Raw genomic sequence first — 22,664 nt, 5'->3', positions numbered from 1 at the left:
GATCATCCACGCCGACACCCGCGGCAGCGGAAAGAGATATCGCAGGGGCGAGTCCCCCTCCCGGGATGAGGGCGTTTGGTTCACCCAAATGCCCGGCCACGGCGGCTGCTTGAGCTGCTGCAGCTGCCTGGGCGTTCTGAGCTTGTGCTCGCATCTGAGCGTGACACTGAGCCAAGTCGAAAACCTGCAGAAAAACACGCCATCAGCATCGCCATTCCGCATGTCGGTAGAAAAGAGCACGGATAGATCGTAGCTGCGTCGTTCACTCACTTTAATATAGGCGCACGGATATATCTTATGTACGGCATCTCCGGGCTGTCGACCCGCCTCCCGGTCGAGGTAGTAACTTTGAACGAACACCGAGTGATCCGATAAGCACCTGTAATTAGACATCCGGGCTTTATCACATGAACTGTCGAATTGGTCCCTGAACAATGCAGAATCGGCTTTGCGCCCGAGCGCCAGCTCTCACCTGAGCCAAACATCACCCTCGCCCTTGATTTCAAGCTGTACACCTTTCCCGATGTGAAGTCGAGCTCTCTCAGAAGATTCGCTCCTAGGGACGAGGAGTGATCAGAACATCTCAGTCAGGAATTGTATTTAGCTATACCGATCCGGAAGATGCCGCGTATTCATGCGCCATCAAATCAACGGAAATTAAGTCGAGTCTTTCTCCCTAATAAATACCTGCGGACGTTGGATAAAGCGCCCAAACAGAATCTGCTGCCCCCCGAGGGATCGACGAAGCCGTCAACAATAACGTAATTGTAGTTCGAAGGAACTTTGAAAGTCTCTCCCACCTGAACGAAAAAGAAACGAGCTTGTTTCAGTTCCAACGAAACAAATCGCATTCACTGAACACCACCGAATGAAAACCGAGAAAAACAGGCCAAGAGGCACCATGAAGTCTAATATTCCGATGAGAATTTCCCAACCTGCTGGTCAAGCTCGAAGTAAGCAACGCTACACCAGAACTCGGGTGCCGGCTGGGAGCTCAAGAGAGGAGTTGAAATGACATCGGGTGTGCGTGAGGGTCCGGGTCCCTGGAAAGCGGAAGACAAGCTCAGATTCAGCCGCGTATCTATCAAGATCATCGGATTGATTCAGAGCGGGAGAACTCATGCCCGAAACCTCAGGCGCGGGATGATTCGCACCTGCCAGAATTGATTCGCATCCCCTCCCGTGTATTGCAAAGTGCTCCCCCCCGCGGTAGCGGTCGGCGCTACTGCCGGCTGAGCGTTCCAGGTTCCGTTCTGATAGCTCGTCCCGGGTGGAGGTGTGCGAATTTCCGCCTGTAAGAACCCGTTGGTTTTATGGATTTGTGGTATTGGAGACCGAGGGGGCTCCTTTGATTTTCGGGGAGCGAGATCGATAACTGTTTTCCCCTTTCTCACCCCTTGAACCAGGAATGGATTCTGCCGATTCTGTGGTGCGACATGATAGCCAGGAGCTGCGGGGGTGGATTGCGCCGTCGCAGCAGGATTGAAGTACTCGTTCTTTATACTTTCAGACTGATCACCGTGATTGCTGAGACTGCCCCCGTGACTTGGAATATTCCCGTGGTTCTGCAATGTTCCGTGACCACCAAGAGCACCGTGACCACCATGCGCAACGACCGAGGACTCCGGGGGATTCGCTGCTGTATTCGGCACTTGCAGGGACAGTGAGGAGAGATCGATGCCCGGCGAAACGACGCGTTCGTAGTGATAGGGATTCACGCAAACGGAATCGCACTTCAAATCGAAGGCGTACTGACAATACTTTATGTGCTTCAATTCATTCTTATGCAGATCCGGCCATCGCCAAATTCGGGCGTAGACCACGTGCGGGAAGCCTTTGCGGCCAGCCACCTGAAGAAGGGAGAGGAGGTTAAAGTTCGGGAAGATCGTTCCAGAAGTTGGGAGACGCTTCTGATAATCGGTCTCAGAGCTGAGATGCCGCGCCATCCACTTGCTGAGCGCGTAATTTCCATCGAGATCGGAAAAAATTATGAATCGTGATAGGTACCTGCAGTCTACCGTCGAGCGTCCTCTGGATAGTCACACACTTCGATGGATGAGCCCCGTTGGTCGTAATCGCCGTAATGAGCGAATCCAATTCATCCCTCTTTTCTTTGAGTTTCTTGACGAGGGATTCTATCGCTCTGAAATCAATTCCTCGAATGATGGGCTGATTTCGATTCGTCCGCCCCATCGATCGGGGCTTCCGGTAGACTACGGACGATGCGGGTGTCAGGCGTTGACTTGAGACAGGAACTTACCTCTTCGCGAAGCTTTCGCTTTCACCCCCTTGTCTGTGGAACATCAAACTGTGCACAATAGAGAGACAAGCGTCCGCTGAAGTCGGTGCCGCGGAACCTGGCGCCGCAGGGGGCGCAGCTGCGGCCGGAGCCGGAGGAACTTCCATTTTTCTGGAGGAGGGAACATGAGATCATGAGAATTCCCGATATTGCGGAGATCACGTTGCGGCGATCTCGAATTTCAAGCGACACAATCGAATCTTCCTATAATTTTCCCCGCGACTACCACAGTAGCGGCGGGACAGGGTATGAGCGTAGACGCAATTGCTTCCCCGTGCAAACTTGACTCTCACAAACGCCTTACTTCTTCAAGTGGGAACCTCAGTTTTCCAACATGAATAATCGGCCGGTCACGGGGGTCGAACCCGCCACCTCCGCGACGATGGCGGCGTCACCGTAGCGCACGGCTGCATGCGTCGCACGCGCTGACCACTCGGCCACCACGCGAGTTATCGAATCATTCTGGGAGAGCAGAAACTGTTCGACATGCGATGTCGAGTCGAAAGTTCGGCTATCCGATCGGAGATGGATCGGATCCGGCCCATTCGCGTGTGGTATGCCCTGTGTCATCTGGAGACTCACCCTTGACAAAGAACTCAAAGTCCAAGCGACGTGCTCCTCGCTGTCGCGCTATCAGACATTTGTCACCCTTCGACAAGGAATTCTCAAGCTCCTGTCTTACGGTGCGATCTTCTCGGATCGATTGACGTGGGCGTCCAACCTCAGTTTTCGGCGATCTTCATGACTTGAGAGTCTTGAGACGCAGCGGGGAAAAGTCGCATCGAACGAAGTCCGCCGATTTTATGCTGAGACTCGAGTCAACGACTTATCCGTGAACACCGGTTATAGTAGTCACCTCGGGTAACGATAGACCCGCTCAAAGAACGCAAACACTTGTTAATTTCGCACTGATCAAAGCGATGGATGTGCGGGTGGTGCTCCTCTCTATCGATACACAGTACTGGACGCCAGGCGGCGAGCGCGGTAAGAGGAGCAGCGTTTCGAAACAAGTCAGTGAGTACGCACCGGTGGCGCGAAATTTGAAAACCGGGTTCCCGTCGAGCACGGAGCAGGTCATGAAGTCAGAGGATCGATGCTTGCGACCGATTCTTTGTCGAGCGCCGCGTGATCGAGTCGAGGCGGATCTCTATAGATATACTTCTTAACTTTATTTGAATTTACTCAAATCTAACAAGTGATTGTGAAACCCCTCAGATGTCGTCGATGAGTCCGTCCGGCAGCTCCGGTGAAGCCTGGAGCACGTCGCGCTCAATCGAGAAATCGTAGTTGTACTGACAGTATATCTGGCTTGCCGTCTTCAAGTTCATCGGTGTGAGCTGCAACAGCAGTCAAACTAGAATCGATGCACCTAGTACTCAAACTCCAAGAAATATATTCCGAAGAATTTGAATACTTAATTGGATATGCCTAGATTCAAAGCGCTTCTGAGCCTACCCACCCGGGTTATGGGTTGGAATACCGGACTGAGTCTGAAAGGAACGTCATCGATCCAGCTCCTGACGCATTTCGTCGTCGTCACCGTTGAAGTTTTGATCGTGTAGACTTTCTCGAATAGGTTGACTTTCGGATCGGGCTTCGATGCTCCCGCATTCATCAGAACCGTTTTGTATCCGATGACGAGATTGTTCAGCTCTCCGGCGACCAGGAATCCATCTTGGAGCTTTGAGAAAACCCCGATTTCTGTTACCACCCTACAGTTGAGGATGTCTCGTCCGACCACCGTGTAACAGAGATTCCGTTTCCGGAAGGCTTTCTGGGCTGCAATCGAGAACGCGAGTCACTCAATCGCTCGGTTCCGCGTCCCGATAATGAGAGGAGGGCGAAGCAGTCATATCGTTGAGTGGTGAGACCATTTTGGGCTCACTCATGGCGGTACGCAATATCGGAGCGGAACGCAAAATGGAAATCATGGGCGAAAAGAGCGGTGAACCCCACAATATAAACTAGGTAAGAATGCGTAAAACACCGAATTGACTGTTCTGGGTGACAGAAATTGAGATGACAACAAAAAAGTGGACCCAACCTGTACGAGAACGATGAAATCAGAGGTGGGAATCTCTCGCAGTAGACGAAACGGTCATCCTGTTCAAATTAAAAAATGAGACTGAACAGGAGGGCTCGAGAAAATGGAACACAATTCTGGAAAGGATCGTGACGACTCGGTATCTCAAGCTCACCAGTGTCTCGAGTCAGCGATACAGTAAGAACATCCGGCGTGCTCGTCGTCTGCAACGGACGTTATGGTATTTCCGATTATTTCGAGGCAACGTTTCTCATGCTGACGGTATCGGACTACGGATTTTAGGTTCAGGAACGAGGGGACGGCGATGCGACGTCCAGAAGGGGGGTCACTGTTGATCGCTTCACTCGAGAGGATTTGAACCCAAGATTCTGAGTCATCTTAAGCTTACCGTGACGGATAGACTTTCGACACAGTCGAGAGAGAATTTCCTGCTGAAGCATAAATAACGAGTTTCCTTCTTTCCGAAAAACCCTTTATCCTTCCATAAATCGGCATCCTGCCCTGTATCGCCTGGAAAAGATACTTGAATCTGACACTCCAGCAAGTACCAATCTTTCATTGGGAGGGGGGGGGTGGTTTCAATCTACAAGGAGTCGATATCCTGGAGCGCATAAGAAGGCACTCGGCCTGATTGAACACTTGAGCTTGGCTGGGCTCTTTACCGGTTAATTCAATGACAGTGAAGCCGCTTGGTGCGTTGCGCGCATCTTCTACTATGCACAGATCTGTGATTGGCTCCATCTGGAAAGCAGAGCTTTTACCCAAAATGTTGGCTTCCTGATGAATATTCGACAGAGTCTTCTAAATACTCGCTGCTCATCCCGAGATAGGTAAGAGGTACGCGTCTAACGCTCCCGTTGTTGAGGCTGAGCTCTCGACAGAAGACATGGAAGTTCCTTCCGAGGACACTAACGCTTAGGCAAATCGAGATGTATCTAAACAAACTCTACGTCAACTACACGCTTAGAGTTTCTGATCAGCTCACAGTTTTTGGCTATTTCTGGTGACAGATTGATGTGCTTTTGATTCGACGATCTCATATCACCGCAGCATGCTTCCGTCGCCCTCGTTTCGAGGGGCAATGCCTTTCGCCGTGAGCATTCACATCGTGCCGGGATTCATGATAATTGTGCCGCAGATTCTCCGCGCGGTGGATCACAGCAACTTCTCCGAGACGTGAGTTCAGCTGGCTTCGGATTGAGAGAAGGAGGCAGGAGGAGACTCGATGCAGCTGCGTCTACCACAGCAACATGTCAATCCACTCTCACCTCTGCCGGCCCTCTCTCCTTTCAGAGACGGGAGCCACCGATGATGACGATGGGCGCGAAAACTGAGCACGTCCGCTTCCCTTCCAGCGACTACAAGGGGTTCACTGGGGAATTATGCGGGCCCGAGAGCGTTCTCGGATGACGTTCGAAATGGAAATTGCGGGATCGGAAGACGGCGGTTATCCCGTTTTTTCGAGTCCGAGCGTCGAGCCGTCGCGTGCTGTTCATTCGATGGGAATAGAATCGCGCATTCCGTTCGTTAAGAGCAAAGCGACGGATCTTGGATGGAGAAACCGTCTTTCGAGGTCTTCGAAGCCGGCTCCCTGTGAAACATAGAGATTGATGAAAAGAAAGCGCTCGGAATGGCACATACGATTCTTCTTCTGCAAACGAGTGGGCCTGAAACAAGAACCTACGCGGACTTTGAGAGGTAGGCTCCCCGTCCTTCGAGGTGAAAACAAATCTCGGAAGCACGAAGCGTCGAACTCTGCGGTGTAGAAATGCGATCGGAACTCGATACTGGAGACATGCAATGCGGGGACCTGATCCTGTACTTATGAAATAATATCCTCTTCCAGCATAAACGAGTGCATGGAAAGAATCTGTCACATTTTCGAGGAGCATCTGAAGAAGCAGAATCCAGAATCTCCGTCGATCACCTATGATATCTCTCAATTGTTCGAATTCATCGACCAACTTCATGACATGACATGCCTGGTAAGTTCAGGCTCCTCGTTACCGGATTCTTACGGGCAAAGGATCGGCATCTCACGCACGCATTCGATCCAGAGCGAGAATCAATCGGGAGTCTTGAACTGATTACTTATCGTTAGTTCGATCCAACGGGAACTTTGTCTGGGCTCCATTCGATCCAACTTTTTTTCCGCTTAGCCGCCTTCTTGAAATTTAGATTAGTATCGGAAGTCGTCGTCGGTGGCCGGATGCCACTCAGTGCACTCGACTCAGTCTCGTACTCGATCCATTCTAGGTCCATCAGAAAACAACAAATGTTTACTCGCCGTACACGAAGGCATGGATTAAAGAGAAGATATACGCTCTACTGAAGCAACAGGCCTCGTGATACTCTCGAGATTCAGGCATTTCTTGTACATATGAGAAGATTTGATCGAGAATCGCTGTGTATGTGTCAATGAATTATCCGAATAAACTCGACTCACTCGGAAAATCCTCTTGACGTAGCTCGATCGCGAGGGAATTATTATGCAAAGATATCGGCAGACTTCCCTGGGTCGTCATCCCCATACTCTAATGGCTGAACACTTTCCATGATTTTCAGCATCAAATAAAATAAGTCCCGCGATGAGATTTTTTCCCAGACAAGAGGAGAGCGTCTCCACTTTTTTTGTCCCAGTAGCGGCATTCCTTGTGCTTGTCGACTCCGAATAATCATCGTGGGCGCGTACGAGACTTTATTTGGGAACGATCTCTATTTATTGATTCTCTCAATTATTCCAATCGCCTCCATGGTCGTTCCATTCACGACGATCAAAATAGGAGAGGAGTCCTTATTCATCACCCGACAGATCTGGTCATCAATCGGTGACGTACATGTTTTGGCATAGCTGATCTATGAGCTTGGGCGGAGGTGTGGGTTCTACAGTCACATTTGGTTCACAGTTTACGAACCAGCTCGGACACTTTTTGAAGTGGCAAGGTGCACACCGCCAGCGGTTTGTCCGGATGCAGGTTTCACTGAAGCAGAGATCCATCATCTGAGCGAAATATCGCAGCTCGATGTAGGTGTCATTCCATGTTTGATCCGGTATATTCTGAAAGAGCAATCTTTGGTATACGGTGAGATCCCCAAGCGGAGGAGAACTGGCCCATCGGGGATTCCTTCGAACCCTTTCTCAGGTTGGTGATCAGTCCATATCCGCTACCCCGTTCGAAACTCCGAAAAGTAAGCTCCGCAGAGAATATAAGCTGGCACCGACTGTGATCCTTCAGAATGGCATGCGAGCTATCTCGTCCGAGTACATTTCCGTCACTTCCTCAACGAGAACCGACATATCTCCAGATAGCATCTCACTCTCACAATACCGAGCGGGCACGCGGATTTCGTTGTCAGCCCCCTTCTTCGACTTCCGACTTCGACAAAGTTCCCGACACGGAGACTTCGAGTTTTCCGATATCGAAGGTACTCCGGTCAGGGCTGGTCAACATAGCCCCAGACTGCTGGAGGGTCTGCCCGAGACCAAACCTTTTCAGAGCATCCCGTTCCCCGATGATTTGCATCGCGTTTCCGTATTCATTCCTTGAGACGCCTTCTACAACGGAGTGGCCCGACATAGCGACAGGGACTTTCTGCGGGCTTGTTCGGCTGACGAGGGATCTTGGTAGGATTCTACCGGTGAAGGAGACTCCCTGTTTCAAATGTCAGTAATCTCCGCACCAGTCTCCCCAATCGTCTCCTCATTCATAGTCTCCCAGGAATCTGATTCTCCCCAGTTCCTCTAGGCTGAGGATATGCCCTGAACGAGCATTGAAGGAAGAGAGGGTCCCGAGCCCTCGGCACAGTCAGGGTTCGGATTTTCTTCGCTCACAGGAGCAGAGAGTTTCGGAAGGGTACAAGTTATATGTTGCTGAATCGAAGAGCTCTGATACGGAAGCGGCGGAAATTCGGCGCGGAAGGTATCGGTATATTGGGGTCTCGGCTGAACCCAACGGTTGCCGAGGCGGATCGCCGATCCAGAATCAACTTCGCGGGTTACGGAAATGTAGAGCTATGCTTCCGTCCGCAGAATGAGGTCTCTCTGTCTAGCGCGGTATTGATGTCTCCCTAGAGAAAAATGATTCGAATACTGGTTCTAAAACACCCTCAGCCAATACGGAAACAAGAATCAGCCATCTAGTCTTGGCAATCTCACCATCAGTGCGAAGCCCCAGAACTTCGTCCTCGGTGGAAAGCGCTTCCTCAATTCATCGGGGAATAAACCACAATACTTTATCACCCATTTGCCTCTCTGGAAGAACAGGGGCACTGAGGGCAACAACGGAGCCTCCTCGTTGCAAAGAGGGGTTTCTATCATATCTTCTTTGTCGTACGTGGAGATGTCCTGGCGAGGTCGCAAGCGAACGCCCACGCTAAATGTGTGCAAGCTGAAACAAACTTGGAGAGAGCAGCGGATTGTGGCTCACCTTCCGAGGTTTCATTGAATAACAGAGTATTCCGCACCATGGTTTCCCATGCCTATTTTAGCTTACGGAGTGACACTCACACATCAAGAATGTGACGTATTCCCGGAGCCTGAGCATCTTTTGTCACCTCGTGATTCGAATCCTTCAAATCCTGCCCGAGATGCGAAGCGATGAGCGAGTTAGAACATCGTTCCTTGCTGAGAGACATTCAGCGATCCTTCCGCGGCAACATAAGTCGATCGCTCGGCTGTCTCAGCTATGAATCAAATACGTGGGCGTCGCTCTGACAGCTTCCGTGACGGGACCCGGGCCTAGTCTGGATGACGTGAGGTGAGACGACAGCACTTATTTAAGGATCGGAAGGTCTAAAGTCCCAACTTTCTTGAATCTAGCTCAACTGACCAGGAGCCTCGATTGAGCACAACTCTCTTCGGGGCTCATGGATTTCCCCGCGCAAACATACGGAACTGCTTCCGGGGCTCGCTTCCCTTCGAACGTTAGCGCTTACTATCACTCCCAGATCGACGAGGAATCCGGTCGTCTGGGGAATCCTGACTAATGAATCTCGAGGTCGTCGGAGATGATGTTTTCTCCAAGTTTCCTCTCCCATCTCGATCTTCACGAACGATTCCCGCCGAAGATCGGAATTGTTCCTGGAATTTATCAGAGCAAGAATATTCCCTCATTCCATGTCCTGATCCGTATCGGATTGAGGCTATCGATCGACGGTGAACTCAGTCTTAGCGGGTCTCGGAAGGGACGCACATTTCATAGATACCAGTCTGGAAACCGTGTCGAACGCATGCCGCGACGCGTACCGATTTCTGATACCTGTAAATGCGCCACGCGGAGTCGATACGATATTCGCCATTTGCACAGGTGAGAATAGCGGATCGATAGGGGATACTATACGCTGGAGTCCGCCAGTCGATCGGAGGTCTTGTCGCTCAAGATCGAGCGTCGAAATTAACGAATATTCCTCTGGACGCGATTTCCTTTGGGGAAGAATTCAAAGCGCTCTATGTATACTTGAGGGACGCATAAACTCTACAAGAAGGCAACGAGTCGGCGAAACCTTCAAATCCAGCCGGCGGGCATCAAAATCTCACGCTATGAAAATTATCATCCAAGAGAGCTGTGTCCATGAGAGTTCTCAGGCTGGCTACATAGTTTTCCCGAGCGCAGCCGTTCCCTCGTGGAAATGTAGCCAGGAAGATATAAATCACTCGATAGACTAGGTACACGATTTTCCGGTCATGATCTACAGGTAACAGCATTTACGGAAGATCTATGTTTTGATTCAATAACAGTCGATGACACCGCGCCTTTTAGAAGCTCAGAGGCAACGTAAGAGATCAGAGGCACTTGCAGCCATCGCGTGAGCCGTTTTTTCTCTCGGCAACTCGCCGAACATCATCATCCAGGACAATGATGTCTCGCCAATCAGAAAAATTCTTCAAGGCATCGATTTGCGCCCTTAAGCCGTTCCACGAAGGGGGTAAACACCTTCGAGAATCTCGTCATACAATCCTGCAGAGCTCCTTCGGCAATATTCTCGTTCAGAGGCGTCGGTGAACCTAAGAAGTCATCGGAGAAAGGAGTCGAAGGCAGCTCAGATGATTGGGGACAGCTCTCGAGACCCGCTGACGTTGTTTGAGCGTCTGACATGAACTTTGATTGTTTCGTCCATTCTAATCCAGGCGGCGCCACTGCGTTCGCGGCTAGAGTTTAGAATCACCGGGGTCTCCGCGTGGGGTGAGGGACGCCGGGGACAGGAGGAGAGCGAGGAGACGGGCAACCGGGTAAAAATTAATAATTTGTGAATGACACACAGGCCGTCGCTGCTACTGGGGCGCGGGGAGAAGCACGGCGGAAGAAAAGGGAAGAACCAACGAATTTACCCTCGCCCTGGGCCTCTGGGTAGAGGCTGAGAATTCTCCTCTCGGTCTCAATCCGACTTTCAGGAGTGAGCGCGATGAACTGATATTTAACTCTGGATGCGAGTGCTCGCTCAAAACGAGTCAGGAATCACAACGCGAGCTAGTCCGCCGTCCAGTCAGCCCCAGCGGAGCGGTGGCAATGGTGATATCCTGAACTTATTCTCTCAGCGTTTGGGTACGCTTGCGAGCGGATATTCTTATCGATTCCGGAACACTGCCAGATGGCCGACGACAATCTACATCCTCTGGCGACGTTGAACAGAATTCATGGAGGATGGCGTTCTGAAGTGCGTGGGCTCTCCAGAGGGATTTCGGATCGAATCCACTTCCCTCGTTTCCGCCTCCCCATCGAGAGGAAGGGTTTCTTTGATTTCCGGAATCCGAGCCGTATACAGAACGCCATCTGCTCGCTACATGCGCGTGATACTCGTATTCTGGAGAATTCTTTAGAGCGTTGGGCGACTTTCCTGAAATCTTTTCAGCTAGGGAAGCCTCCAGTCGTGCAGTCGGAACCCGCTCGAGGAGCGGGGGAGCATTGCGCATTATCTCTGAACGCGGCCTCCGATGGGAGAGATGTCTTGGCCATTGTAGAAATGACGCCATGAGGCCCAATGGGTAAAAGGGAGGGGAGCGTGAAGTCTGTATAGATCCGAGACTCGTATAGCCTAGCCATGAGGCTGGTGGATGGTCGCTCGGATGGCTGGCTGGCGGTTTGTAAGCGAGGGACGACCCCATAGACTAACTACGGGCCCTTCTTTCGCTCTCCGTCGAGATGGCATTTTGGACTCTCCCTCACTCGGCTCTCGGGAAAAAGCTGCGTACGGCCTCAAATCCATTTCGGGGTACACGCACTCTAAATGACTCATACGGAGTCACGACCAAGTCAAGCAGCTCGAGAAAAGCCGTGGCTCGGCGCTCGCTTTTCTGATCTATGCGTTTCCGCGGAAGCTGCCGAATTCACCGGCGACGACAGAATTCACTGTGGAACTCCGCCGACAATGAAGCAAAATACGATGCAGTCGGCTTAACGACTTGTCAGCGCCGCGCAACGTGACACACGTCGTGAACAGAATACCGCGCAACGATAAGATAAATATCGTGTTTTTTATGGATCGCCCTTGTCGCGGTCGTGTAACAACCTCTGATTTCTTTATTACTCATTCGTCAAGCATTACGTGTCACGTTTCTCTGTCCGTTCAGAAACAGAGGAAAAACCCCTATCAGATTCGGACGGAAAATACGGCAGCCCCGAATGGCCATCTACGCGAGCGATCGAATTATTTAAATAGCTCGTGTGTGTTGAGCACGTGTATCAACTGTTGCGAATCAAATGATGTTGTTGCAGAAAAGCAGGGGGCCATGATAAATGAACGGAACACCGATGGGGAGGAACAACCACATCATAAATCTTCCCAGCCGGGCTCGTAACCAATGTTCGCGCGTGGGGTCGGCGGAGCCCATTCCCGCACTCCGCTAATTCTTCCCCACCGGCGCGGCGCTGTTAGCTCCGCAACGTGAACTCTCGTGGGGTCGTCCCGAGAACAGTTCAGAATGGACGTTGGAAAAGCTTTCCGTTCGAGAGCGATTCGAAACGTCTTCCGAAAGAAATGCGGCCGGTCTGACGAACACTTCGGAGCTCACACTCTCTTCCGATTGGCTGTGTCACATACGCCGCTTATTTCTATGGAGGAGTATGCGTAGAGCGCCTCAGTGTAGTGGGGTTGGGTGGGCTGGATCGCGGCGCGAGAGACTCGTTTGAGAGAGCAATATATGATATATGTATGTACACACATATATGGCTGGGGTGTGTACGACGACCTCTGCCTACCATCCGCCTTCTGGAAACTGCCCCTGCCCGCCTGAAGCATCGACGGACGTATACGCCGTATACAAAGCTTGAACGACAAAGTGCTTGTTATTGGTGCCAGCGACAAAGCTTCCGAGCAACAACCGTCCATGCGCCATGGATGATCTCACAAGCGCGTCTCAGGTAAGCGATGATCTCATTTTCCAATAGGTAGTCCCCGCGCGTGAATTTCTTCGCGGTTCTCGAATCACGCATGCTCCAACGCGAGTGTCGCTCTGCGAAATTGTGCATCGGTCCCACTGTTTACGTGGTCGTCCTGTCCGTCAAATTCGGTCAGTCGGTGCGTTCGTCGTTCACCTGCCTCGGTATCAATGTGTCCCGGATCGGAGTAGCCGCTTTCCCGTTTGTCGGTCCGCTCACCCGCTCGCTTGTCCCGCTGCTCGCTATCAGCTAGCAGAGCTTTCCATTAGGAATGATTAATGATGACTTCCCCGCGGTGCTTTCACTGACCGCGATACATTTGTCACCGAGTGAGACCACAGGCTAATTCTTCGATACACACGGCCATTATCGTCACCTGAGACAACACGAAGTCGAATGGATACGTGCTTCCGTTCTCTTTTATCGTCACATTGAAAGAGATGAGCGGCATGCTCACGGGAGTGACGGGGATCGAACGGGAACGCTTCTAAAAGCGAGCACAGGCTTTTCGAATGTCTGATTTCTGTCCACATTGTGGCGGAAACGAGTCGACGCCGATGAATTCTTCTCACGGTATCAATAGCCGGTCGCGCATTCAAACGAAGCGAGCGGGAGTTGTGCACCGCTGAACAATAAGCGCGACCGATCTGAGTCTATGACTCGTTCACGGAAGCGTTTCACCGTTCTCCGCCGTGTCCAGAGTTAGGGAGCTAGCCAAACTTCGTGCTCTGGACTCGATTACGTCCGTAGATACGCCTTCCACTGGAGAACACGTCCCGACACTCCCGCAACGATCGTAACGCGTGCTGTTGAAGATTGAAGACATCGCGTTGGTTGACCCGCAATAGATACCGCTCTCCGTCTGAAGCGGCGTCGCGGCGGGAACGTGAGATCTCTTCCCTCGATCAGATCGGGAATCGTATATTCGGTTGATAAACCTCCCGAATTCATTCGGTTTCGCTCCGCCGGTCGACTTCCAGGTTGACTCGTGAGAGTGATGTTCGATAATAATTCATGATATTGAGGGCACCGGGACCCCTTGAGGGAGTTCACGGGTGCGTTCAGAAAAAGAGCAGGGAACCACCCTTATCATGCCATCGGTTAGCTCACGAGCTGTTCCGAAGAAGACCCGAAGATTAAGCTCTCCCTTCGCGGAGTCATTCCGATATTGTCCAGGCTTGGTGATCGGACGCGGTTGCCAAAATTTCCAAGCGGCGCGAGCTTCGCGTGCAGGGTCCGAGCCGCAGTTCGCAGCCGGCGAGGTCGAGTGGGAACCATTGGAAATATTTCTCCCGGAAAGCGCTAGTCCCGATCCTCTGCGAATGAATGCCAGACCTAATTTCCACGGCCCTCCTTCAGCGACTGACCCCAGGACCTGAATCCCGCACCTAGCGCCTGAAGAGCCGCGGTCTGGAGGCGGGCTGGAACATGACACAACAGAATAGTGGCGCGAATAGATATGAACCCTTTACCGGGCGTGGACGGCAGCCATAGACCTCTGAAGGAGAAGTTCCTGACCTCCCCTGCGCCTTCCGTCGGAAGTTCGTGAACACGGAATCACGATGGCTCAATCACTTATTCCTCTCCGCGGCCGACATTGTGTACAATAGGAGGGATTCGCGATCTCGGCCGGAATTCATTCTGGATATTTTACGCCTCCCGCTTCCATTTATCACATTCCTCGTCGGAGGTATCGTCGGAACTTCTTCCTAATGAAAGAGCCGATGGACGAAGTTCGGCTTGCACCGACGGGATCAGGCAGATCGAGAGCGGAGTCGCGCAGCCAGCGAAATCTCATTACGGGTTTCAATTTGGATCACCTCGTTATCCTGTCCTCTCCCCGTGATAATACGCCAATCTCCATTGGATTAGTCCACCGTAGCGATGAGCTGGAGACGAGCTGGAATCATTTTTCTGCACTGCGAACATCGAGTAGCGATGGTTCACGAAATACCCTGTTGTCTTAGCGCAGACCTCCGAACCATAGATGTTTCGAGTCCGCTGGTAGACGATCGAGGAAACTTCACAGATGGTTCTCTGCATTCCGTTATCGGTTTTGAGAGATGCCGGAAGTCCAAAGTGAATCTCGCGTGACACTCCCGATTCCGATGCGAGCCGGCGGATTGGAGGAATATCGTCCTGTCTGATATATGCAGATCCGCCGGTAACTTCACAAGCTTGAAAATATCATTCCGAAAGGAATAACGCTTCTGAGCTGTACTGGGCGCTTTCCGAAATCTGCGGAAGCGACTCGAGCCAGAGCTGGTTGCAAGCCGCGGCAGCGGAATATTCGGGAGACTTATCACGAGAGGAATCGAGTTCTCGGTGTGAATGTAGGCCGGAAGCCGCACACGCTGGAACTTCCGGGAAGCGCGCATCGAATAGGCTGTGATATTCCTCCGGAGGATCGCCCGTAAATGCTCATCCCTCCACCCTGTCCTGCTTCGAGTCGGGTCCGTGATATACAACTCCGTTCAATAAGGGAAGCTTACACGGTACGATCTGACGGCCCCGCTGTTCCGCTGCGACGTACGTGAACGGGACTCATGCGGCGTACACCTGCACTCGATCCCGGAGATATGGGAGGCCGCTCATAATTCCATACGACAAGCTCGCAGAGTTTAGGATTTCGAAATGCGGAATCTGCTATCGAGATCCGTGAAGTTCCCTCGTCGATGTCGGGACCAACTGAAGTTGGGAAATCACTCCTCGGGACTCCGAAGACTGTCGCATATCTCCGGTCATATTCACGGAACTCGCGAATCTCGAAAGCTCGACATTTGCCGCCGCGTAGCGGTTGCTAATGACTTTTCCGTCGTCAGTGAATTATTTATCCGGAGAGGAACGCGTCTGCTTGCCGCGCGAATTCTTAACAGCGGCAGTGATGATAGCAGCAGCAGCAGCGCGCAATTCCGCAGATCGACACTCTAATTCGAAGTGACATCTACATTAGATTCCATGACCGGGTTGCTTTTAATTTTCTCGCGCGAATGCTGTTCGAGGTCCACGGACGTGCTCAGAACGCTTCTGGCTGTCGCTGACTGAGCCGCGCAATTCCACTGTTGCGAAATCTCTGATTTTGAACGGGCTCCTCGAACAATCGGATGCATGCACATCGAGATGTCAGATGCATCTCTGATGCAACTCAGTCACTTGGGGGAGATGCCTCCGAAACTATCGGGCCGAATAAAAATAGACGTACAAGAAAAAGTACGTGTTGAACTCTGGCGAAGGTCATTGAAGAATCCCTGCCGGTTCGAGCCATATATAGTTGTTGTTAATCAATGGGGCCCATCGAGACACCGAACGTGTTGTCGCAGCTGCTCGGAGCAAGAAATAGGAAGGGAGCCCGCTACCGTCCGGGCAGCTGCCAAGACAGCTACACACGGCGTCCACTACGAAGGAGGACCAGGGGCGAGTGGCCGCAATGCTAACTGGGTCATATCAGAGAGAAGAGCAGTGGGAGATAACATTGACTCCGAGGGAAGGGCACCACAAGCAGCAGTAGAAGAGGACGGACCGAGCTTGGTCCATTATTCAGTAGGAGAGATCTGCCCCTCTACGCGCCCTTCGACGTCCGTTCCCCTGAAATCTCTACATACTCGGCTTTAGAAGAGCCATCGCCCCCACAATTTGCTGCCGCGTTCGGTCTCTCCACGATTCGATCTGCAGCTCCTCTGGCTGCAGGACGCAGTACAAGCGATCTGCCAACCAAGGGTGATTACATTCCTCGGGTACGAAATCGCCGCAACTCCTGTAGTATATATGAGCGACTGGTTACGGATCAAAACAGGGGCTGTTTTGGATGAAGCCGCGCAGGCTCAGCTTGCCTTGCTCGAGCAGCGTCCGCAACATCATACCTGCTCTGGGATTCATCAGCATTTGAAACGGAAGCTAATCTCTACCTCTGTTATTCCGTTGATCTGATCTGACTTTATGGCTCGGGTTTCCGCATGAGATTATTGTCATATTGACATTATCTCTTCAATCTTCCCCAAATCCTCTGCTGCAAATGCCGGGCTCGCCGCCCCGAGTTGATGGAGCTACGCCTGGTAAATATTTGTTTATACATAGTGAGGGAGTCGAATGCCGGATCGGGGGGAATGCACGGATATATGCGGTACCACTCTCGACTGTCCGTGGCGGAGTCTTCGGGATCAGTTTGTGGCGTGGCCAACGAGCCCCAAGAAACAAACACGCGCCCCACTATACACATGTGATTCGCCCGAGTGCTTGTGTGTATCTCCGGTTTCCATCGATAGCCGGCTGTCGGAACCATTTCGTGAGCACGTTCGTATGAGCTCATCATCGACCGGGCTCTCTGTCTCCGCGGAGCTAGGCGTCTTTTGTTCTCTACTAGCTCACGGACCAAATAACGACGGCCACTGCAGCCTTCAACGATCGAAGCCTTCCGCGGCTCGGACGCGAGTTATGGGGATCCCAATGTGACCGATTGTCGACGTCGCGTCGTCTCTGTTTTATCATTCCCTGCGCGGAATGTTGTTCTCCGTGAGGATTTCGACCGCAGATCTCGAAAATGGGCCCCCTGGAGAACCGAACGGGTACCGTCGAAGGAATAGGTCGGATTCCTTCAATGATAATCAGGTCTCTGGGATCCGGATCATTCTTTGAGACCGGCGGGAATGAGCAGGAATGAGCAGGAACAAGACAAAATCCGAACCATGGCTCGTAGCAATGGCCGCGGACAATGCGCCTGTCGGACCAGTGAGCATTTCAACAACCGCCTCGCTTCAGCAGTCGTGGATTGATTCGAATTTATTTCGGGCGTGACCAGCCATTCCTCTCCGATGCGAACGGCGTGTGCACGATATTGTGCAGGCTCTGTACTCTCCTAGCATACACGACATTTCCCCTCTCGGGCGCTCTCTCGTTCGCTACGCTGCTCGTGTGTCACTCTCAGCCCATTCAATACTGCGAGCGCTTCAGATCCTTCCCCATATTGGGCTCCAACTCCACCTCGAAGTCCAGTCCGTTATCAGTATCTGATGCCTGCGGGAGGGAGGGATGTCCCATAATATGTATACTCTATGAGAGTTGGAAGATTTGTATTCCAACGAGAGGCTCCTAACTCGATGAACGGAACACAATGGTGAATCCAAAATCGTATCGGACGCGATGCGCTTCACGACGAGTATCCAACTTCCACGACAAAGGTCATTCGGGATGACCGAGCACGAGACTTTCCGAACATAATGAATCGGATGAATTCTTCGAACAAGATTTTTTGTAATGCTCCTGAAAAACAGCCTTTCTGGGCCTCCCGTTGTGAATCGAGACGTGAGATAGGGAACGAATGAGTTATGTGATGGAGTCATGCATTCGTTCAACGACGAATTTCGTTGAAGGCTACCAGTGTACGCTTTAGGCACGTAGCGCACGTCGTAGTGAGCCGTGACTCGTGACGTGAGTTCGGCGATGACAGTTGTTGTGGGAGAAAACACAGGGCATCGGGGTCGGGAGCATGACAGTCTCCCGGTCGAATATACTTTGGCAATCGAGCGGCGCAATGTCAAAATAGCTTGAAATGCACGTCTCCGAATTGATTGATAAGCCTACGTCGGCCGACTTCACTTGACCTCGTACACCCTCCTCAACATAGGTACCAGTTTCTGGCTCCGGATGCCCCCTCGGTCGGAATATACCTCTTCAAATTTTGTTCCTTCCCTACTACTCGCGGACTATTCGCGTTGTTTTTTTCTAACGAATCCTCCCTCTCGAGAATCACCTCAGCAGTCGGCGACGATTACCAAGTTCTCGCTGGTGTTGCTACAAGAGGTACAAATGTAAGGAGGGAATTGATTTCCTCTAGAGTGCCTCGGTAAGTGAGCTCTTGACGAGGGCGAACGAGGTGTTCGATTGTTAAGGCTGAAGCATTTTATTGATCAGTCGATTGTTTTAAAGCGGCAACAGCAGCGACAGTTTGCTTCCACGAATCCTCGAGCACATCCGTTCGCCAACTCTTGCACCAGCTCAGAGCATGAGTGGTCGACGAGTTTCCCGCTGATGAGCTCCGCAATTCTGGAGGTTTGAAGCAACTGAGTCAGCGTGGATCAAATCCTCCACCTAGGGGGTAGCGGCGACGCGCTTCAGCCGCGACAGGAGGCTGACGCGAATCGATGTGAAATGACAGCGTGTGTTTCTGCCCTCCAGGTAATGCTACAATTATGTCAGGCGGGAGGGGTGGACGCCCCCCTAGGCTTGGGAGCAGGTCTGGGTCCAGGTCCGGGAACATTGACACCACCCGCATTAGGAAATGGCTCTGCGTCGAATGGGTTGGTAGCTGGAGTTGGCGAATCGTTGGGGAGCCCGCTTGTCGTTCGCAGGTTAGTGAACAAAACATTAGGTATGATTGAATGACTCACTCAGAGAGAAATCTCGAGAATTCGCATCAATCAAATTGAATGGTTGCGATTCGGAGGTTCAATCAGCCGTGCCCCCGGCCTACCGTCAGGAGGGAGCTAAAACGCAGAAAAACGTGTCGAATTTCAGACGACGTCAGTGGAGAGAGTCGGAGACCATGATGTTCATACGCAGCTGGGAAAAGCATCACGATGCTCTGAAGAGCCACCGAAGAAACGCCCATATCTATGAAAAGGTAAACTTCGCTGGCACTCGCAGGCCACTCCGCTTCGGAGATCGAAACACTCCCTTGTTCAACTTACTCGAATCCTTGCTCCCTTCCAGATGAGGGATGAACTCGCACAGAATGGACTCAATGTAACTACCCAGCAGATCAAGGTCAAGATCGACAATCTCACACAGGCGTACAGGTCAGTTTGGAGCCTGAACTGCAGAGTCACTTCAGCGCTCGCTATCCGAACCTTACAAACGATGGAGGCCACCCTCAGACTGCTGCGATTTCGAAATTAAATTGCTTCATTTTCCACAGACGGACGATGCGCGGTGCACCTCTGCGTGGCGGAGACATTCGCTGGTTCCAATATATGCACAGATTTCTCGGGGACAACTTCATTTACCAGGTGAGAATGATGAGGGAGGCGTAGGTCGAGAACGACTTGGATCGTTCTGGATTCTCGAAAAACAAATCTACGATTTATTTTATTTTCTCCAGAGCGATTCGTCGGATGAGCCCGTAGCTCTCGTTTGTCCGAAAAGATCGGCTGTTGGCAACTCTCAACAGACACCAGAAGAATCTGGCTTACACGCGAACGGAAACGCTGAAATCACAAGCACGCTTAAATCGAGGATCGGTGAGTGATCCTGAGCTCACTCTCTCATTTCTGTGGAGATGTCGGAAAGATCCGGGCATTTGGGCTCCGACGCGGAGAAGCCGGCGCATTCTGAAGTTTGACTTTCTCGTGCAGGAAGTGAACCTTCAGAGGTGACATCTTCTTATGTAGACGAAGAACGGAATTGTTCAACGACACCTCTGTCGAGCTGCAGCTCCGGCGGAGGTTCGGCCGTACTAAACGCTCTCCAAACTTCTCTGGCGAACGCCACCGTGGCCGCAAGCCCCGAAACAACGACGCCCACGGGTGGTATCAAGAAGGAGATCCTCTCCAAGGTACGGCAAGCCGATCATAAGGAGTCGCTTGGTGACTTCATCGGAGCTCTGATCGAGAACGGAGTTTCTATTCATCTCTCTGCACGGAAGGGAAGAGTGACCATCTGATCAGATCGACTCGATCGTGAAAAATCGAATTCCCAATTTCAGGACGGTGGGGTTCTAGACGCTGAAGACGATATGCAAGACGGCAAAGTCACGAGCGAGAAGAAAACTATCCGATTCAGCACTGTGGAAAATCAGCTGAAGAAGTCAATAAGAAAAAAGTGTTGCCACCATCCTGACATTCTTTCACGTGAGTTGACATATGAACACCGATCGATGTTGAATCTCTGCGGCAGACTCCGGTCCGGTCGTGGAGCTCTCTGACTTTTCGGTCGATGAGTGGGCTAGAGTGTCCCCGGGAATATCCGTGGGTGAGCCTTCTAGCTCTCGTTGACGTCGTCGTCGTTTGATTCCAGGGAAACTGATAAAATCAGTTGAACGAATGCTTCAAGCCCAGCTTCTTGTGGCGCAGCAGGCGCTCGTATCGCAGCAGCAGCTCCAACAGGCTCTCTTAGGCCAGCAACAACTAATGCAATGTCTCGTAGCTCTCCAAGACGCTACGACACGACAGCGGAACGTCTAGTGCAAGCGTGCCGGAGGGAATCGCGCCGCTAGAATTTAGATGGGCAAGCAACCAGCAGAAAACTCTTCCACGTTGAATGCGGTGGCCATATGATGCACCACTGTCCACAGAACGCAGTACTAGACGATAATCGGCCGCCGTGAAATAGCCTCTTGAAAGCACCACGAAACTTCTTCCACCGAACAATATGCAGTCTCCAATATGCCTCTCTCTCTCCCTCTCGAAGGATGAAGTCGCTTAGAAATTTTTAATAATTTTCACCATGTCAGCAACCACCGTCTCCGCAGGTCGGCTCATGATCTGCGGTCGAGCCCCCTTGGAGGAGCCCGGTGGGGCCACTTACGATTTCGCGTCCGAGCATACTCACTCCGTCAGGAGGGGGAAGAGCGATGCAAAATCTCACACCCGTGCAATTTCATTTCCGATGACTCCAAATTTCTATGGGAGATCCCTTGCAATCACCAGCAGTTGCAATCGAAGCTCCCTTTGCTAACGAAGCGTCGCCTTCGATTTTCAAACCAATCGGAACACGCTTGCAAAATAGAAGTTCTAGTCAAAATCATTCACCCGAGATGATAGCTATCAAGTCTGCCCTACTCGGGTATATACCCGGAGCCAGAACCAAGGGCTGCGCGAAAAGCATGACCAGGAAGAAACGTAGAGTGAAGAGGTAAACGGAGCAAGAAGGAGTTCACGACCGGAATGACGGGGCTTAAACTTAACAGGGTCAAACATGGTGATGATTTGATGATTATTTCGTCAAAATCCGGGCCAAGCTCGGACAGTATGATACAGGAGGGGCTGCCGGTCTTGGATAGTTCAAATTCTTATGCAAGAGCACCTATTATACTTCATATATAATTATATAAAAAAAAACACAATAATAACAACAATATACAAGCAATCGACCGAGCGCAGGTGGAACAGGGTAACGACACAAAGCGTCTAGACATAGAGTTCTTTCCCGATACTTTCAATTCTACGGTTGAGGAAGTATGAAACGACAATGAAATAATTCTCCGAATCGAATAGGAAATTCCCTCCCTCAACTAAGGGCTATTCGGTCTCTGAATCCTCGACGAAGCAGATGAAGGTGGTGAAGAGCCAGAGTGGTTTCAGAAAACACATTGATGCAACGATCCCTTTTAGAAACGCAATGAGGCTGCCCCTCCAAAATGTAGAGAATCGCTATATAGCAACTCATAGCAGCGTAAGCAGAAAACAGACGGACGAAGCGCAGAATAACCGCGAGAGGTACAGTTTTGAGTAAACATAGAAGTCAACTCATTTATCGATTGGAATGTCGAAGACAACCGCAATTGACACAGCGTTCCACTATTGGGCTGCATGATCATGTATTTTTACCTTCGCGTTCTAGCAGTCGATTTAATCCGTTTTTTTCCGTCGTCGATTCTATATCCTTCCCCGAAAATTCTGAAGACCTCGTTATGATTGGGGCAATGAGGGACATATTGTTTCGAGTGAGTACCGAGCAAGCGACAAGGTCAGACTTCCGCTTCTGGATCACTCGAATGCATCCGAAAGGTCTTCAGATGCATCGCGTTTTCTCATCGCTGATCCTCAATTATTGTGGTATTCTTTCCGACGACCTCCGTCGTCGCCCACATACGCAGTTTGAAGCAGACAGTTTAGGGTATCGAACACCGAGTTTCGAACACCGCTTTCGGATTCGACTTCGGATAGCTTGTACAGGGTATTTTGGAGATGCGCCGTCTCGGCTGTTGTCCCATACACGGATCGTGATCATCGTC

The 22,664-nt window shown here is 51.4% G+C and overlaps 3 protein-coding genes across 3 annotated transcripts; 2 read left to right on the top strand and 1 right to left on the bottom strand.

Annotated features, from left to right (window-relative positions):
• Positions 1-3,510: 3,510 nt before the first annotated feature.
• On the bottom strand, positions 3,511-5,558 carry Mvb12 (multivesicular body subunit 12-like Mvb12). The gene is made up of 6 exons (XM_018638928.1): positions 5,329-5,558; positions 5,006-5,084; positions 4,732-4,853; positions 4,498-4,546; positions 3,759-4,078; positions 3,511-3,636 (listed from the first exon to the last, which is right to left on the bottom strand). Exons 2-6 carry the CDS (start codon positions 5,082-5,084, stop codon positions 3,511-3,513), a joined length of 696 nt encoding a protein of 231 aa, XP_018494444.1. The 5' UTR covers positions 5,329-5,558.
• A 348-nt stretch (positions 5,559-5,906) lies between these two features.
• On the top strand, positions 5,907-6,788 carry e(r) (enhancer of rudimentary). The gene is made up of 3 exons (XM_003737427.2): positions 5,907-6,041; positions 6,190-6,328; positions 6,600-6,788. Exons 1-3 carry the CDS (start codon positions 5,974-5,976, stop codon positions 6,690-6,692), a joined length of 300 nt encoding a protein of 99 aa, XP_003737475.1. The 5' UTR covers positions 5,907-5,973; the 3' UTR covers positions 6,693-6,788.
• A 5,885-nt stretch (positions 6,789-12,673) lies between these two features.
• On the top strand, positions 12,674-20,892 carry LOC100898295 (uncharacterized). The gene is made up of 9 exons (XM_029111088.1): positions 12,674-12,700; positions 18,890-19,062; positions 19,229-19,334; positions 19,424-19,509; positions 19,629-19,719; positions 19,812-19,950; positions 20,065-20,264; positions 20,415-20,559; positions 20,726-20,892. Exons 1-9 carry the CDS (start codon positions 12,674-12,676, stop codon positions 20,890-20,892), a joined length of 1,134 nt encoding a protein of 377 aa, XP_028966921.1.
• Positions 20,893-22,664: the final 1,772 nt, after the last annotated feature.

The sequence above is a fragment of the Galendromus occidentalis genome, unplaced genomic scaffold, assembly GCF_000255335.2.
Source record: "Galendromus occidentalis unplaced genomic scaffold, Mocc_1.1 scf7180000075554, whole genome shotgun sequence".
In the NCBI taxonomy this organism is placed as follows: domain Eukaryota; kingdom Metazoa; phylum Arthropoda; class Arachnida; order Mesostigmata; family Phytoseiidae; genus Galendromus; species Galendromus occidentalis.
Note: the sequence above shows the minus strand (reverse complement) of the source record. Positions and strands in the feature narration are given on the sequence as shown.

What these genes read in the sequence shown, in the direction of transcription:
- LOC100898295 (XM_029111088.1), top strand. Translation starts at nt 12,674, where the DNA reads ATGGATGATCTCACAAGCGCGTCTCAG. An exon ending in ATCTCACAAGCGCGTCTCAG is followed by an intron (nt 12,701 to 18,889) that starts GTAAGCGATGAT and finishes TCTGCCCTCCAG; the next exon opens with GTAATGCTACAATTATGTCA. An exon ending in GGGACAACTTCATTTACCAG is followed by an intron (nt 19,720 to 19,811) that starts GTGAGAATGATG and finishes TATTTTCTCCAG; the next exon opens with AGCGATTCGTCGGATGAGCC.
- Mvb12 (XM_018638928.1), bottom strand. Translation starts at nt 5,084, where the DNA reads ATGGAGCCAATCACAGATCTGTGCATAGTAGAAGATGCGCGCAACGCA. An exon ending in ATCGCTGACTCGAGACACTG is followed by an intron (nt 4,079 to 4,497) that starts GTGAGCTTGAGA and finishes TCTCGATTGCAG; the next exon opens with CCCAGAAAGCCTTCCGGAAA. An exon ending in TATTCCAACCCATAACCCGG is followed by an intron (nt 3,637 to 3,758) that starts GTGGGTAGGCTC and finishes CTGCTGTTGCAG; the next exon opens with CTCACACCGATGAACTTGAA.